General features: G+C 39.1%; 2 protein-coding genes across 3 annotated transcripts; one reads left to right on the top strand and one right to left on the bottom strand.

The window, feature by feature from the left end:
• The first annotated feature begins 721 nt into the window (after positions 1–721).
• On the top strand, positions 722–6408 carry parp12a (poly (ADP-ribose) polymerase family, member 12a). The gene is made up of 11 exons (XM_031730009.2): positions 722–1137; positions 2154–2289; positions 2389–2653; positions 2747–2917; positions 3040–3229; positions 3378–3552; positions 3717–3946; positions 4065–4152; positions 4275–4405; positions 4787–4935; positions 5125–6408. The coding sequence occupies exons 1-11, from the start codon at positions 824–826 to the stop codon at positions 5379–5381; spliced, it is 2106 nt and encodes a 701-aa protein (XP_031585869.2). The 5' UTR covers positions 722–823; the 3' UTR covers positions 5382–6408.
• Positions 5395–16778, bottom strand: LOC116312564 (thromboxane-A synthase-like). Of its 2 annotated transcripts, XM_039615716.1 has the most exons (14): positions 16678–16778; positions 15998–16145; positions 14982–15075; positions 14387–14439; positions 13846–13942; positions 13609–13725; positions 13369–13457; positions 13114–13262; positions 12592–12722; positions 12118–12474; positions 11929–12017; positions 10236–10373; positions 7637–7799; positions 5395–7435 (listed from the first exon to the last, which is right to left on the bottom strand). In XM_039615716.1, the coding sequence occupies exons 2-14, from the start codon at positions 16096–16098 to the stop codon at positions 7322–7324; spliced, it is 1692 nt and encodes a 563-aa protein (XP_039471650.1). In that variant the 5' UTR covers positions 16099–16145; positions 16678–16778; the 3' UTR covers positions 5395–7321. The 2 variants fall into 2 exon arrangements, with proteins under 2 accessions (XP_039471650.1, XP_039471651.1); XM_039615717.1 differs by lacking the exons at positions 15998–16145; positions 16678–16778 and having other exon boundaries at positions 14387–14810.
• Between the last annotated feature and the right edge of the window lie 584 nt (positions 16779–17362).

Genomic DNA, 17362 nt, shown 5'->3' with positions numbered 1-17362 from the left:
GGTAATGAACTAATCAACCTAACCCTAACCAACCCTGACCCAGGGTGATATCTAAAACCTGCAGGACACCGGCCCTCGAGGCCTGGAGTCTGACACCCCTGCTCTACAGTCACTGGTGCTAACAAATAACACTGCGGGTCTCAGCGCTATGCATGACCTGCAACCTGGGTTTGTAAAGGGAAGTGGCACAAACAAATAAACGAAAAAAACAAGAAGAGAGGTTAGTCCGCCCTTACAAGACTCACTCTCAATCATTCATAACAACCTTTGCGGCGGCTGGGCGGGCTAGCCAAAACAAAATACAAAACAACCAAAAGGACAAAAGAGAAGGACAGCAGAGGTGCAGTCAATCTAGAACTTGATTGATTAAAACTTGTGGTCACACGAACAACATACCCACTCGCACCAGAGTGAGTTGATCGTGTCTGGAACTTCCCACAAAAAGCGCTCACCTCACCTCACACACCCACTACCTTTTCAAAGTTCCTGCCAGGTGACATTTGTTACATTTCATTTTTACGATTGATTTAGATTTAATGCAACCACATGAAAATCCACTCCTAATTTAAGATAAAATTCACTTTATTTTCAGATTTTATATGCTACGCAATTTCGCCCTCGTGACAATATCTATTTATTTTTGTATTTAAAAAAAAAACATAGCGATAACTTTCCTTCTGGGCAGGGCAACCATAATACAAACCTTTCTATGGTTAAGTTTCAGTTTCATTTCCCAGTAACCGAGCGTAGCCGGAGATTTCGGTCAGAGCTATAACTAGGCTACTTTGGAATTCTTGGCTAAAGGAACGAATGTCATTGCAGAATGACATCGACTCTGTCTAAATTCATTATCAAGACCCTGTGCGACAACCAGGGGTGTTTGGAATTCGGGAAATTAGAAGATCAGCTCGCACAGAAATTCACGGTTGCGGATTCGGTCCTGCGCACTGTGCTCTTTGACGATGGTAAAATAGCCATTAAAGAAAGCAGAAAGACGGGAAGTAAAATAATCAGCCCGGATAGTCTGGTAGTGGCTAAAACCAATCTGCGGCTCTGTCAGAAAAAAGCTGGAGAGTGTCCGCAGTGCGATGGGTTACACCTGTGCAAGTATTATGTTTGCGGGGAGTGCACGTTCGGGTAAGTAACCTACTTTTGTTTTTGTTTTTTTTGTTTTTTTTTTGTTTTTTTTAGAAAGCTTTCCTGTCATAAAAAAGACTTGGTGATAGTTATCACCGCCATAAATGAGCAAAAGGGTGCTCAATCATTCACGATGGGGTTTTTCAACAAACTATGCAGAGCGCAAAAGGGCTTTGCGTGGGTTTAAACTTTAAAGCCCAGCAAATGATTCAGGTTTGTTTTCCTACTATTAGTCATCGCCTATGGTTGCAACGTATCGTCATCTTATTGGTGCTTTATAGTGACCTCATTCCCAGAGCAGTTAATCTTCAGTCTGAACACAGGTGTAACTAAAACCCCACAGGGGAAAAGTGCTTTTAATACTCAGTGTAAATAGTGAATGATGATGGAATAAGCACCATGACCTTATAAGAACTCTCGTTTTGACTTTACATAAAAACCGAGCTGAATTTCATGAAACATTGTGGAGATCACCGTAATCAAAATTGTTAAATGTGACTTTAGCTTGGCCTGATGGGGACTGCGCTCCTCGCATTCATTATGAATTTTACGAATTTGGGTCACTCCATTTTTTTCCTAATTTTTGCACGATTGTAGTGCAGCATTTTGACCAGAAGACGGCAGCAATTTGACAGTTAGTCAAAGTCCAATTAGAGGACTTTGATCATTTTTTTTCCAAATACAACACACCCATAATGTAAATAAATGATCAAGAGAGCCTACTGCTCACGCTGAAGGTCATGCCTTCATCTGGATACGGCGTTTTTAGTGGGAGAAACGTTAAACTCATCCATGTGACTTCTGTAGTCTCAGCTGAATGCAGATTTCCCCTACCTTATAAACAGTCCATTTGCATAATGACTTGAACTAGCACCACTGCATACATCTTTAAATTAGCTTTTTGACTATGTAAAATTATAGATATGTTGGCTCAGACACTAAACTCAAAAGCAATAATATTGAAAAATATAAGTAAAACAGAATATTTTAATTGGATGGCATGTTGTCATTTACAGAGGGAAGTGTAAGAATCCACACAGTGTGGCATTTCCATACAATGCTGAGCTTTTGAAGAAGTACAATCTTCATGATTTCACAGAGAAACAGCTGTTCCAGCTGTTACTGCAGAATGATCCTTATCTGCTTCCTGAGGTATGTTTTAGCGGTTTGCACTTGGAGGCAAGTGTGGAGATTGTCTTGTTCTTCTGTTGAAAATATGTGAACTTCATCCTCCTTTATGATTCCTTTTAGATATGCTCACATTATAACAAGGGCAATGGTCAGCACGGCTCATGTAAATTCACCACCTCGTGCACAAAGCTCCATGTCTGCCAGCATTTTTTCCAGGGTGACTGCAAATTTGGCTCTTCGTGCAAAAGAAAGCATGGCCTCGATGGACATGCGATGAAGCCCTTCCGAGGATTCAGTCGTGAGAATATTGAAAACCTTCACAAGATCTACAGAAATAAATTTATCATCATGGGTCAACAGGAGAGGCAGGCTACTGGTGTCACTGGTAAAGCAGATTTTATAAAAACATGTCTTGCACAGATTTTTGTCAACCAACAAGACCAGTAATCTACACAATAAAAATGTGTCTCTTCTCTAGTGCTAACAGAGGTAAGAACCTCAACTCAGCAGCCTCAGCAGCCTTCCCAGCAGTCTTCGCACAGCAATCCTGGATCCCCAACCAGTTCTGTTTGTCCATCTAAGCCACTGAGCAATGCTGACACAAATGAAATCTGCCTCTATTTCATTCGCAGACATTGCGGGTTCAAAGGTAATGATCATGATGATGGAAGCTGCCTTTCATATCTACAATACAGTAACATCTTAACACGTATAGGTCTATGTCCATATGTGTACCGCCTAATAAATGAATGCCTGGTGTGTTTTTCATAGACAAGTGTGCACGTGTCCATTGGCATCTGCCCTACAGATGGCAGGTTTTAGACACTGATGGTGTAACCTGGAAGGACTTGCCCACTATGGAGGAAATTGAAAAGGCATACTGTGACCCAGCAAAAGAGACGAGCTGCATGGATCAACCTTCGTCCAGCTTAGGGCTTTTCAGATTTCTGTCTCTTCAAAGGTACATGAAGAAACCGAACACAGAGATGTACAGTGCACACAGTTTGTGGTGCATCTGCAGTAAAAGATTAAACGCATATTACTGTTATTCACATGAGCTCAGGTCTATAGATTTCCATTAATTTTGATGGAATTTACGTCCCTCTTAGCTCTTCATCCCCTGTTGAGCAGTCGGTGGACTTCAGGACCATGAGATATGGAAACTCTGCAGTTCGTCGCCTGTCCACTGCCTCCTCTGTCTCGAAGCCCCCTCACTTCATTCTCACTACACAGTGGGTCTGGTACTGGAAGGACGATGGTGGGAAATGGTTGGAATATGGAAAGGTGACTTATCATTTTGATTCTTTCACTGAGTCTGAAGATCTTGCCACCCTTAACAGAACTTTTCTGAGGGAACAGATGTGTTATAGTTAGATATGCCAAGTAATTTAATCACTGGCATGTTTGGAATCTAAACTTTGGTGGATTGCTTGTTGTGTTCTCTTTAGGGTGATGAGGAATCATCAGTGACTTCTGAAACCCTGGAGAATGTATACCTTGAAGACAGAGATACAGAGATTCCGTTCAGTGCTGGCAAACAGCAATATATTCTCCATTTCAAAGATGCGACAGGAAACCAGGCGATGTATCAGCAGAATATAAAATTCAAAACCAAGCGAGACGTCAGGAGGAGGCCTCGCTTTGTGTCTGCTCATGACGTGGAGGACAAGCTGAAGAGGTATTTTGACTTCCACTTGTGCACATTGATTCAGGCTATTCAAATATTTCTGGTTGTGGTTGGTTGCTGGCTTAAGTGAGTTCACCAACAAAATGAATACTGCATGTCTTCTCTGTAGTACGTCATCAAAGAGCTGCAGCTCCTCCACAGCTGAAAGCGTACCTTCACACTGGGACAAAAATGCCATACCCGAGTTTGGATACAAGGTATCATTCTTCTATTAAAAAAAACAACAACCCAACCCTGTGCTCAGTATTACTAAACACTAAACCCATATTTCTACTTTTATTGTTGACTTGTATATTTGCACTTTATTCTTGTCTTTCAGCTAATACATCTCTCCCAATCTGCACCAGATTACAATCTGATTGAGTCTTTATTTAGACGCACAATGCCGGTGAAAAAAATTAAAAGCATCCAAAGGATCCAGAACCCATCTCTCTGGAGAGTCTTCCAGTGGTAAATTACTGACAGAGATTTTTGGCTTTTTTAAAGAAATGATTTGAACTTTTGGAGGAACCAGGTGATAAAATAGTGAATCTACTCTACACAGTGTAGCTTAGCTTAGCAGCAACACAACACAACTTTTTACTGTTAAAAATTTAAAAAAAAAACAACCCCAAAAAACAAACAAACTGTTTTGCAGGCGTTGGACTAAGTACTGGCCAGGCACAGCAAGTAGCTGAATCTTCACTAGCTATCTGATGGGGTTATTAGTTTTTTCCCCCCTCATATCAAGTCTTTATCTTAAATTAAGCAGCTGGATGCAGACAGAAAGGTTTTATACATAAATCTCTGCAAGAAGGATGTTTCCACTTAAATGGCATACACTGTGTTCAGGCAGAAAGAGCAGATGAAGGGGAGGAACGGAGGAGAGCCCTCAATGATGTATTTGTTCCATGGGACTGATGAGTCTCTGATAGAGGCCATCTGTGAGCAAAACTTTGACTGGAGGATGTGTGGGGTCCATGGCACAGCCTATGGCAAAGGTACAGCAAAGCAATCTTTTCATCACTTTTTGTAGTGTAATGGACACATTGTAGCTAAAATTTGATACCGGAAAGCCATAAAAGGAATGCATCTTCCTCAAAATGAACACCAGAAAACTCTTGAGTACTAAATCACTAGCATTTTTTTTTCTTTGGACTATATTAACAGTAACACTTTTTTATTTTTAGGGAGCTACTTTGCCAGAGATGCATCTTACTCTGACAGATATGCCAGTGTCAGAGCAACTCCAAAGAAGATTATGTTTGTTGCCCTGGTCCTGGTAGGCGAATACACCAAGGGGAGAAGCACGTACGTTCGCCCACCGCTAAAATCAGACGGAAGAACTCTCTATGATAGTTGCGTTGACTCTGAGGACAACCCCAGCATTTATGTTGTCTTTGAAAAACAGCAGATTTACCCAGAATACATTATCAACTACTCATAAGTCGCAATTTTGCCAGACTAGTGAAACTCTGTGGATGAGATGTTCTTTAGTTTCGTGGTGGATTTGAAAGTTTAGAATTTTGCAAATGTAGAAAAATGATTAAAATAATTTAATAGTTAACACAGATAATGACAAAATGTTTAAAAAATGCAACTAATGAACACTCCACAGGTTTTCATTTTACATTTTGATTATTCAGAGCTCATATGTATAAATAGCCTTTAATTTTAAATGTACCTTCTTATTCCTGTGACATGCTCAGTGACAGTGACAGGGATTTCTCATGTCCGTTTTAAATGCAGTGTCATGTAAGTTTTTTCAACTCTGTTACCGTTTGTGCTAGAGACAAAATTCAACCAGTTTCTGAAAGAAAATAAGAGCAGGTTTATAAATATTTGGTGTGTCTCAGAAACACAAAGCACTGTCGTCTGACCACAGAGAGAAAAATCAGCTCTGCTATATTTAACATGTGCGCTTCGCATTACAGCAACTCCTCAACTATTTTGGGCTTAAGAAAATTCAAATCATTCCTAAAAGATGACAATTATTTAGGAATTTTACAGCAAATATTATTAAAAGCCCAGGCTGCCTGCATGATACTTTCTGATTGCAGTTCAATAAGTCGCAGTCATCGGCCTTGTGAAATTGTGGTGATTTCTACAAATCTTCGAAATCTTTTAATCATAATGTATCAGAAGTTGAGAGTGAGAAAGGTTACTATAAAACTAGCAAACTATTAGATTACAGTATGCAGTATTTTCAGTATTATAATATTATCTTGATAAGGGACTTAACTTGAAATCATTCTAATGGTTTTTCCTGAAATGTATCAGAAAATCCTTATTTTGCACTTGAAACTTTTCCACACAAAATTTCTGCTTTCATGCTTGAAGTATATCCTTAGGCAGAAACGCTTAGCAAAGTACATCAGTGCAAGCCTTAGCAAGGACAACAGATGATCTGGTGTTAAGATAAGATTGGATTGTTTGTTTTGTTGCAAAATAAACACATTGCAAAACTGAAAAAAGGAGCAATGTTACCACTTTATTTATATATGTGCATCAACAACAAGCTGCATTTCACCCATTTTATATGTAAATCAATTAAACAGATCCTTTTGTTTCTTAGAAAGATTTGAATGAATCATCAATAAAACACTTTTAGATCATTTATATTGAGGCCTAATAACATTTCAGCACTGCAGTTTCTCAAGTAATGGCCAAAAATCAAAATTGACAGATTGGATATGAGTATAGGAAACTGTGATGTTCCAAAAAGGTGCAATAACAACAATGAACGAGTTCATCAACACAGGTAATTAAAGGATTCTAATGTTTTGTCCCACAGACTTAAAGTGCAGTGAGTGTTTCACATCCTGAGACATGTAATATTGTAACATGTAACAGTGACAAGGGTCATCAGGAACAAAACAACAAAGATTTTCTTTCCTATTATAAAACCACTTACTTCACCCTCAAATAGCAGCTTTGGTGGCACAGAGTTACGACCACTGCATGCTCCATCAAAGATTTCAGTGTATCAGTAACAAAAACCAACTTTTTTGCCAAAAATATGTTATTCTTTTGTAAATTCGACTCACTTAAAGTGGAAATATGTGACTGTGAGAAGTGCCATTCAGAGTTGTGTTGTAGCACACTCACAAATGAATAACCTGCATGGTGCACCCATCAGCAGGGAGTTCAAAAAGACCTAAACTGTATCCAAAAGAGAGAGACCGGTAAAGAGCACTTGGATCAACAGCACTTTTGTGCCACTGTCTTTATCATTACAGCGGCAATATTATCATTATCATCGACTTTTCACATCACTGTGTGGGCTGAATCATTGAGGTATGCAGAATGTCAGTAACTATGGAAATATTTTGCTGTAAATCAAAGGAAAGGTATGATACATTAAGACCCTGACCCTCAGGTTAGTGTCTAATCATCTGATGGAGAACTGAATGGACCATCTCTTTGGTCCCTTCTTGTGATTTTCACAAAAATGCCATTTTTAGGTCCAAGAGTGCTTGATGACTTCAACTCCAGAGGAACCTAAAGACAAAAGAAGTGCATCTTTACATATGTATGTAAACATCACAGCAAATATGAAGGCAGCTGACAAATTATAAGTGAATTGTTTGAAAGTTACGGCACTTTCTAATGTCCAGTCATCTCCTCTATGGTCATTATTATACTGACTGTCCAAATATGTACATTACATACACATTTTAGTACAAAATAATAAATGAATACCTTGGTCTCAGAGCAGGCCACAATGCTGAAGCTGTGGAACAGGCGCACTAAAGCCATTTTGATTTCAAGCTGGGCGAGCCTCATTCCCACACAGTTACGAGGGCCGGCCCCAAACGGTAGGTATACGAATGGATGTCGACTGGCCTTGGCCTCTGGTGTAAACCTGGGGATAATCCACAGGTTAGATTGCTTTGGGGGAGAATTAAAGGCAGTGCCAATACAAAATCATTCTGTCAGTTATGTGTTTCATTTTAGAGATAATTTTAATTTGGAAAAAGCAAGACCAGGCATCTTTTTCAACGTGAAGCTCAAAACTCAAAGGACAGAGTCAAACTGAACAACTAGGTTACTGGCAACAGGCTTAAGGTTTATTTTTAAACTGTTTAAAACAGCAGCTGGCCTTTTAGAGGCACACAGTCTTATAGAAAGGTATATCTGTGTGTTATCGTCATAGTATGAAGAGATATTGTGTGTTTTCTTTAATGCTACTTAATCATCAGAAAATAAACTGGGACATGAAATTAAACCTTGTGGTTCACCACAAGGATAATGAACGGTTGCCCATGGTGACTAAAAAGGATCTTTCTAATACAGTGGCTTGCAAAAGTATTCGGCCCCCTTGAACTTTCCCACATTTTGTCACATTACAGCCACAAACATGAATCAATTTTATTGGAATTCCAGGTGAAAGACCAATACAAAGTGGTGTACACGTGAGAAGTGGAACGAAAAATCATACATGATTCCAAACATTTTTACAAATAAATAACTACAAAGTGGGTGTGCGTAATTATTCAGCCCCTGAGTCAATACTTTGTAGAACCACCTTTTGCTGCAATTACAGCTGCCAGTCTTTTAGGGTATGTCTCTACCAGCTTTGCACATCTACAGACTGAAATCCTTGCCCATTCTTCTTTGCAAAACAGCTCCAGCTCAGTCAGATTAGATGGACAGCGTTTGTGAACAGCAGTTTTCAGATCTTGCCACAGATTCTCGATTGGATTTAGATCTGGACTTTGACTGGGCCATTCTAACACATGGATATGTTTTGTTTTAAACCATTCCATTGTTGCCCTGGCTTTATGTTTAGGGTCGTTGTCCTGCTGGAAGGTGAACCTCCGCCCCAGTCTCAAGTCTTTGCAGACTCCAAGAGGTTTTCTTCCAAGATTGCCCTGTATTTGGCTCCATCCATCTTCCCATCAACTCTGACCAGCTTCCCTGTCCCTGCTGAAGAGAAGCACCCCCAGAGCATGATGCTGCCACCACCATATGTGACAGTGGGGATGGTGTGTTCAGAGTGATGTGCAGTGTTAGTTTTCCGCCACACATAGCGTTTTGCATTTTGGCCAAAAAATTCAATTTTGGTCTCATCTGACCAGAGCACCTTCTTCCACATGTTTGCTGTGTCCCCCACATGGCTTTCTTCTTGCCACTCTTCCATAAAGGCCAACTTTGTGCAGTGCACAACTAATAGTTGTCCTATGGACAGATTCCCCCACCTGAGCTGTAGATCTCTGCAGCTCGTCCAGAGTCACCATGGGCCTCTTGGCTGCGTTTCTGGTCAGAGCTCTCCTTGTTCGGCCTGTGAGTTTAGGTGGACGGCCTTGTCTTGGTAGGTTTACAGTTGTGCCATACTCCTTCCATTTCTGAATGATCGCTTGAACAGTGCTCCGTGGGATGTTCAAGGCTTTGTAGCCTAAGCCTGCTTTAAATTTCTCAATAACTTTATCCCTGACCTGTCTGGTGTGTTCTTTGGACTTCATGGTGTTGTTGCTCCCAATATTCTCTTACACAACCTCTGAGGCCGTCACAGAGCAGCTGTATTTGTACTGACATTAGATTACACACAGGTGCACTCTGTTTAGTCATCAGCACTCATCAGGCAATGTCTATGGGCAGCTGACTGCACTCAGACCAAAGGGGGCTGAATAATTACGCACACCATTTGTAAAAAATGTTTGGAATCATGTATGATTTTCGTTCCACTTCTCACGTGTACACCACTTTGTATTGGTCTTTCACGTGGAATTCCAATAAAATTGATTCATGTTTGTGGCTGTAATGTGACAAAATGTGGGAAAGTTCAAGGGGGCCAAATACTTTTGCAAGCCACTGTATATCCAAAGGTCAACACAGAGGTTGTATACAAAAAGGGAAAGTGAAGGCTAAGATCTTTCAATGTCTGCAGAAAAATTACGGAGATTCTCAGTCGTGGCGAGCATAGTGTACTGTGCTGTGGTCTGCTGGGAGGCAGCAGATCATTGTAATGGCAAATAGTGATTATTTTACTGCATTAAAATGTATAATTAGTACACTGTACTTTGACTTTGATCAGAGACGTGGCACACAGCCATGTCATTTGAGCGCTGCACATGGTGTACTTTCACCAGACAGATGGATGAACAACACCTTAGGTGTGATTATGCTGAGGTAATTATGATGCCGATTTGCAAATATTCTAGTTTTATGTTGTTAATATCTGTCTTGTATTAATGTTATTACATCAACATTTGATTGACTTCAAAGTTAGTTACAAGTGTTGATATTTTTAAATCTGAATATGCTCTGTTTGTCATTTATTAGAATTAGACTGAAGCACCTCTCTGGGATGAACTTCTCAGGCTCTGGCCAATGTTCCGGGTCATAATGGAGGAAGCCTGCAGGGATCTCCACTGTTATTCCTTTAGGAAGGAACTGGCCATTCACTACACAGTCATGGTCAACTTCTCGTGCAAACCTTAATGGGAAACAAAATATGGAAATAACGTAATACAATTAAATTATATTTAAAAGAAAATCATTATATATAGCTTTTAATTTAAAGTCAAAAAAATCTTTCACAGGTCTCTGCAGTCCAGTGAAAAACTACATACTTCTTGAGTTAAGAGGGTAATTAGCAGCTAGGTGCAGTTAATCAAATGCATTTTATTGATTGATCAATAATTTGACCTTTATAAAGATATAAAAGGGTTCGTGTTAACTCAGTGCCAAGGAGGAAAAGTATGAGTTTAGAGAAGCTATTGTTCCTGTTCATCAATATAGGCATGGTTAGAAATCATTTCCAAACAATTTCAGGTCTGTTGTTCTGTAGTAAGCAAGTTTATTCACAACTGGAATAATTCAAGACAGTTGTTAATCTTAGCCAAGCAATGAGAAAGACTGAAGCAACATTGATTCCTTATACATCTGGTTCTATGAGCTACTGAATCATGGGGTCGATTTACTTTATCACAGGACAGCAAAGAGCCTGAAAACTTTCTTTTACATAAAGTAATGGAGATGATAAGCAACAATACTCAGACAGATAGTGACATTTAAATAATGCTCAGCTAGCAATAAGGGGCCCAAAGTGTGCCTGGAAAATATCCCCCACATCATTACAACACATGCAGCCTGAACTGTTGATACAAGGCAGGATGACTGCAGGCTTTAATGCTGTGCAAGAAATACAACACCATCCAAATATCCAACTGATCAGAGCAGGCAATATTTTTCTAATCTTCTGTCATTTTGGTGAGCCCGTGTGACCTTCAGCCTCACTGTCCTGTTCTCAGGTTACAGGAGAGGCAACTCAAATATCTTCTCCTCCTGTAAAACTACCTGCTTCAAGATTCAATGTGCTGTGCAATCAGAGATGCATACCTCAGCTGTAGTGAGTGGTTATTTGAATTACTCTTTCCTTTCTATCAGCTCAAAGCAGCCTGGATATTCTCCTCAGACTTCTGACATCAGCATTTTCACCCAGAGAACTGCTGCTAACTGGATATTGTTTCTATACAGGACCATTAAACCCTAGGGATGGTGCACAAAAATCCCAGTAGATCAGCAGTGCGTCAATTATTTAGAGCACCCTGCCAAAATTACTGTGTTTCTGTCTGTACGTGTGCAACAGTGTAAAAGAAAGACAGCTAAAGTTTTAAGTGGATTGCAACTTGTTACATTACTTTTAGGCTACATGTAACAACAGTTACCACGCATTTAATCCCTCTAACAGCTGAAGCTGCAAGATTCCAAATAATAGACCAAAATATCTGCATCATTTCTTTTTTTAACATCTGCGTCTTTCAAATGAAGCCACCTTAAATCTGACGGTCAGTGTTTGGTGGGCCATGGCACCATTCTCCCTTCCCCAATGGGCCCAACCTACTCTTGCAAAGCAGTATATTCAAGAGAAACAGTGACATGTACATTTTATCTCTATGTTGTATGGTATACATGTATGGTTAAATATGGCCTATCCTCCAAAGTGCTATAAAAATGCCACCTCGTTTCCACTTAACATTCTTCTTTACCTGAATCCAGGAGGGTAGAGGCGTAATGCTTCACATATAACCATGTCCAAATACTTCAGCTCCTGGACATTTGTGTAATCGGGTGATTCCTTCAACAACAGTAGCAAGAATATAATCGATCACTGTCCACAATAACATGCAGCAAAAAACCCCAAAACAAAACAAAGCACCACAATGCAAAACACTCACATGTCTAGTGTAGAAATCATCCACCTCTTTCTGGACTCTGAGTTGACATTCAGGGTGGAGGGCCAAGAGGTAGCAGGTGAAAGCCAGAGTGTTGCTACTGGTTTCATAGCCTGCCAGGAGGAAGACGAAAGCCTGACCAACAATCTCATCCTCAGTCATCATCTTTTTCTGTGGACGCCTGACAGACGGCTCCTGTGAATGAGGAGGGTCATTTTCCTGAACCGAGCCCGAAGGCTGGGTCTCCTGGTTCCTGTGTTCGATCTCCTCGGGGTCATTTGATGTGTCAAAGTGCTCCAATGACACACTCTCTTTGGTGGTTCGAGCATCTAACATCAGCTGAAGGAAGTCTCTACGTCTCTACATGTAAAAAGAAAAAAAAAAGAAAATGGTAAATATTTATTTCAAACTAATGATGAAGGGAGACGGCTCCTTTTACAGCAATTAGACACAGAGTGACTAATGTCTGAGAGTCACCTCCTCAGGAGGCTGCGCCTCTCTCTGTTTGATGATCTTCTGAATGCTGTTAATGAAGAAATTATTCATCTTATCTCGTCTTTCGTTGGGGATAAATTTTGCCATGGGAGCGGCAAGGAAAGGAAAAGCCACTGAAGACAGAAAGACACAAATTCGCAGATGTAATTATGAAATGCCTAAAAAAAAACCCCCCCCCAAAAAAACCTTTGCCACTAAAAAATGATTAAGAATTCCCGATAACACTGTGGTAAAGTTGAAATCTAAACAACATTTCTGATCAATGCAATAAATAATATATCTTATTGTCTTCCTCTATAAATCTTCTAATTAATTAAAAACAACACACAGGGACAGACAACCATTCGCACTGATTAAAATGAATTACAATTCCAAAAACTTCTATGGCATAATCCAAAACTATGTACAATTTCTCATATTCCTAAATATATTCATCTTCATCTTTTAATGTCCTATATAAATATCTATAATTCAAGTAATACTTAAGTAATATTAATGACTAACTGAAAAACAACAAAATGGGCCTGAAGAAGGAAAAATTGAAGAACATCTGAGCGTGGTGGACAAACGGGTCATCTGGGTTGTTCTGTGAGTCCACCTGAGTTGCAAATGCCACACTGGCAATAACATCCATGGTAAAGTAGCCAAAGCACCTGTAGGAAAACATATACCCAAACAAATAAATAAATAAACGAGAAGATTGAAAAATTACAAAAAATGATTTTTTCAGCAATTGGTTTTTTTTGTTGTTGTTCTTACTTGTGGATGTCAAAGGCCTGTGCTGACTCAGCGTGGCCATTTAAATTCTTCATCAGGGCATCGATGGCTATGTTGATGAATGGAACCATCTATACCCAAAAAGATAAATCATGAAAGATTCAAACCAGTCCTGCCAAAACCCTTTAGTGAGTCATCACATCACCAAATAGAAAATTCAAATACTTTGCAATGCATTTTGTAACAATGCTTTCCCAAGTAATAGAAATGTTAATGTCTCACTTCTTTCAGCTTGGCAGCACTAAAGGATGGGGTCAAGATGCTCCGTACTCGCTTCCATTGTTCATTCCTCAGCATGAGTAGACAGTCAGTCATGGGCTTGGTGGCAAAGCGAAAAGCCTGCAAAAATGAGACAAGACCACAAGCACAAAATTTCATTACAGCCCATGAAGTAAGGTCATGTGGAAATAATGACTAAACACACATCGTGCATCTAAACGCTCTGTCTAATGTCCTCACCATTCTATTAGGGAAGCTACTGAAGTCCTTGACCATCAACTGTCTGAGCATATCAGGATCCGCTATTATCACAATTGGTCTGCGCCCCAGATAATACCTGAAATATGCCAATGTATACCATATGAGTGAGATACCAGCCAAAACAAACAAAAACCTTTGATGCCAAGTAAAGTATTCGCGTCATTTCAGAATGCAGAAAAATTCAAATGTTCAGATCATCATTGTATCTACTTTTTCAAACTTGACGTTGGTCAAATGGTGCATGCACAGAAATAAAAGATAAACAGCTATTAATCTAAATCCAAGGTAATGAGTCCATTTTTGTGCATTCTTTATCAGTAGGTGTCTCTGTTTCTGTGGGAGGAATACTCCTAGAACTACATAGAAAGCAGACGCAGCAGGACGAGTTATTATTAGTTTCTGTGTCAATGCTGTTATAAAAAAAAAAAAAATTCCAGGTGTACTGATCTCTTTGCAAATGTTCAGTTTGCTATTTTTCCACAATAGTAATTTCAGTAGATGCTGATTTTTTTTTACTTACCCACAAACTCTACCATGTGTTTTTATTAGATAAGTCATAGGTTTGAAAAAACCCTGAAAAGAATGTGGAAAAAAAAACATCAGACAGACTAAAAATATCCACATTATTTACTGTTTGTATAACTGAAATCGCAGAGAAGGTTAACAGCACATCGGCTTATCACAGCCATGACTTTATAAGTGATCAATTTATAAAACATAATGGTCAACTGACAACCCTATAAAAACTGAAAATAAAACGTTTAAACAGGAGCTTAATCCCAGTTTAATAGAACAAATGTTGCATATTACTCAGCAATGGTGGTATAGTGGCGAGCATAGCTGCCTTCCAAGCAGTTGACCTGGGTTCAGTTCCCGGCCATCGCAGTTGCTACTTGCAGTGCTGTTCAAGCATGAGGTCTGCATGCCGTTTTTCTTAATTGCCCCTTGGGGATAAATAAAGTCTTACTGATTCTGTATTTTTACTTCACTGCATCAGAATATTTCAAAAAATGACAATAGATGTAGATTGCAACCTTTAAGCCATCCCAGTTTATTGCAAAATGAAACAGATGTTGAAGGTAATTCTGGTCTTCCTTTGTTACACTGTATCTTACCTGCTGAAACATGAATAAGTTGCCAAAGAAAGGCACTGGCTTTGGATGTTTGATGCCACATCGTGAGAGGACTGAGAAGGGGTGGACTGAATACCTACAGGCAAAAGGGCAGAAATGTGATGATGTGTTGTGAATGAAAGGATTAAACATCAAGCACATTAAGGAACACAGATACAACATTCAGTTAAATGCTATCCACACCATCCTTATAGTCCTTTGGTCTACATATTGTTAACTTAGGACCATACATTTTGTTCTAATAACGCATTTCCTGTACACCTCCACAGTGAATCAAAGAGTTTAACAAAAGCATTGTATTACATTATTAAGGAATTACAACTATTTGCATACATACTCTTCCATTTATCGAGGCTCAAAAAAATAATTGGACAAACTAACATAATTTAAATGTACAATATTGTTTTTAAGTCCAGAACTCATAGCCATCACTAGATGGATTTCCTTCCTTGAGATGTTCTGCTAGGGATTTACTGTAGCTGCCCTCGGTTGGTGCTTGTTTGGGGGTATTATTATGATCTACTGGGTTGAAATCAGACGACTAACTTGAATCACTGTTGATCTGGCCACTCCTGAAGTTTTTTTCAGTCTCTTTGATAGGTTTATTTTAATTTTTCATCCCAATGATACCTTTTCCTTCACTGACATCTCATATTAAAAATTCCAGTGAACAGCGGCCAAAATTAATAGTTAACTCCAGATCTCTTAAGTGTTTAGTTTGCCATGAAATAATGTGGGAACAGGCCTCCCCTGCCTATCAGTCAATTGTCCAATTACCTTTGAGTCTATGAAAATGGGTGACTGTGGATATACATAATATGTAACATATAAAATATATTGCTGTATTTTCACAGCAGAACAATATGTCACAAATAAACATAATATGGTTTTAATTCCAGGTGGAGTACAGAGAAAAACTGACTTAAAATGTGTCATTATCCAAAAACTGTCCGACTGTCCATCATAAATAAACAAATACTCAACATTCGTCCACTCACCAGTAGAGGAGACCGAGGAAAATGAGGAAGAGGCTGAGGGTCACAGATATTCCGCTGACCTCAATGTTGAACACGTTTAGAAAGTCACCTACAGCCTGCATGTTGGAATATCTCTCACTTTTCTATCATCAGAATGAGGTGAAAGTTCCTGCACAGAAAAACAAGAAAAAGGGTTTAAGTGAACAAAAAGAGCTAGATTGATTCTAATGTACGTACAAAAACAGGAAGTCATAAAAATACTTGCAAAACAGGTCTTTAATATATATATATATATATATATATATATATATATATATATATGTATAACACCTTCATAAACTTTGTTGCCTACAGTTTATTTACCAACTGAAGTAAAGTTATAAGACATAAAAACAGACAGAAACATTGGGAATCACCACAGCAGAGAAACCAGAGTGTTATATAGCGAGGTAAAAGTCATTTTATATAAATACTTTCGATGGACCTGTAGGAACCATTACCCACGGAACAAGTGAAACCTGACCTACCCTGCCGTCCTTACCTGTGGCGCACAACTCATTTATCATCATGTGATGCTAGGTTAGCTCGCTGATGAAATAAAGGAGGTTTCCATCTAACTAATATCACTAACATGTTTCTATTACTTATGTCTTTATAATATTAACATTGCAACATTCAGCATATGGGAAACATACACTCACCTCACATCCTATTCTTCGTCCTTCGCCCAGGTTTTGTAAATATTGTGGTCACGTCTTCCTCTTTTTGACAATAGCTCGTCACTCCATAGGAAGCTGTGTCGTCTACTGCCGCCATCTGCACCGGAGTGGAAAGGCTCTTCTTGCATTTCCCAGAGAAGACAGCGGTTTGTGACATTGTTACGTTAAACAGGCCCATTTATTTCGTACGGAAGCACAAGATGATAATAGCAAACATAACGTTGTTACTTTTACAGAATATATTTAAAATATTCAATGATTTTTTTTTCTGGATGGTATTGGACAGAGTCTTTTTCTGTCGTTTCTGGGTATTTGGTACAGATAGATCACCATGTACAGAATGTGGGTTTCATTTCAGGTCACAGCAAATATAGCGTAATTCTCCTTTAGACTGGGACACAGACGATTTCCATTTCTTGTGTGTTTTGGTGGTTTGTAACTCAGCTGGTGTCAGATCAAGTACACTGACCATTAAAATTTAAGGATAAACCATTTATTTGCAACGTTCGCACAAAAAGTAGGTGAAGCAGGTGAATAACATTCGTGATTTAATGTGACAAAATTAACATGTGCCTCCTTTACCCATGCTCCATCTTTTTACAAGATATCATGGAATGGAGCCATTTGATTATTTGTGCAATTCTGCTGACAAAATCAGGACTGAAAT

The sequence above is a fragment of the Oreochromis aureus genome, linkage group 7 (genome assembly GCF_013358895.1).
Source record: "Oreochromis aureus strain Israel breed Guangdong linkage group 7, ZZ_aureus, whole genome shotgun sequence".
NCBI lineage: Eukaryota > Metazoa > Chordata > Actinopteri > Cichliformes > Cichlidae > Oreochromis > Oreochromis aureus.
This window is presented reverse-complemented; position numbering and strand designations above follow the sequence as displayed.

Excerpts from the sequence above, each read along its gene's own strand:
- LOC116312564 (XM_039615716.1), bottom strand. The coding sequence starts at position 16,098 with ATGCAGGCTGTAGGTGACTTTCTAAACGTGTTCAACATTGAGGTCAGC. Across the intron at positions 13,263-13,368 it reads CAGGCCTTTGACATCCACAA|GTGCTTTGGCTACTTTACCA; the intron begins GTAAGAACAACA and ends GTTTTCCTACAG. Across the intron at positions 12,018-12,117 it reads ATGATTTCTACACTAGACAT|GAATCACCCGATTACACAAA; the intron begins GTGAGTGTTTTG and ends CTGTTGTTGAAG.
- parp12a (XM_031730009.2), top strand. The coding sequence starts at position 824 with ATGACATCGACTCTGTCTAAATTCATTATCAAGACCCTGTGCGACAAC. Across the intron at positions 2,290-2,388 it reads ATCCTTATCTGCTTCCTGAG|ATATGCTCACATTATAACAA; the intron begins GTATGTTTTAGC and ends GATTCCTTTTAG. Across the intron at positions 4,936-5,124 it reads TGGCACAGCCTATGGCAAAG|GGAGCTACTTTGCCAGAGAT; the intron begins GTACAGCAAAGC and ends TTTTATTTTTAG.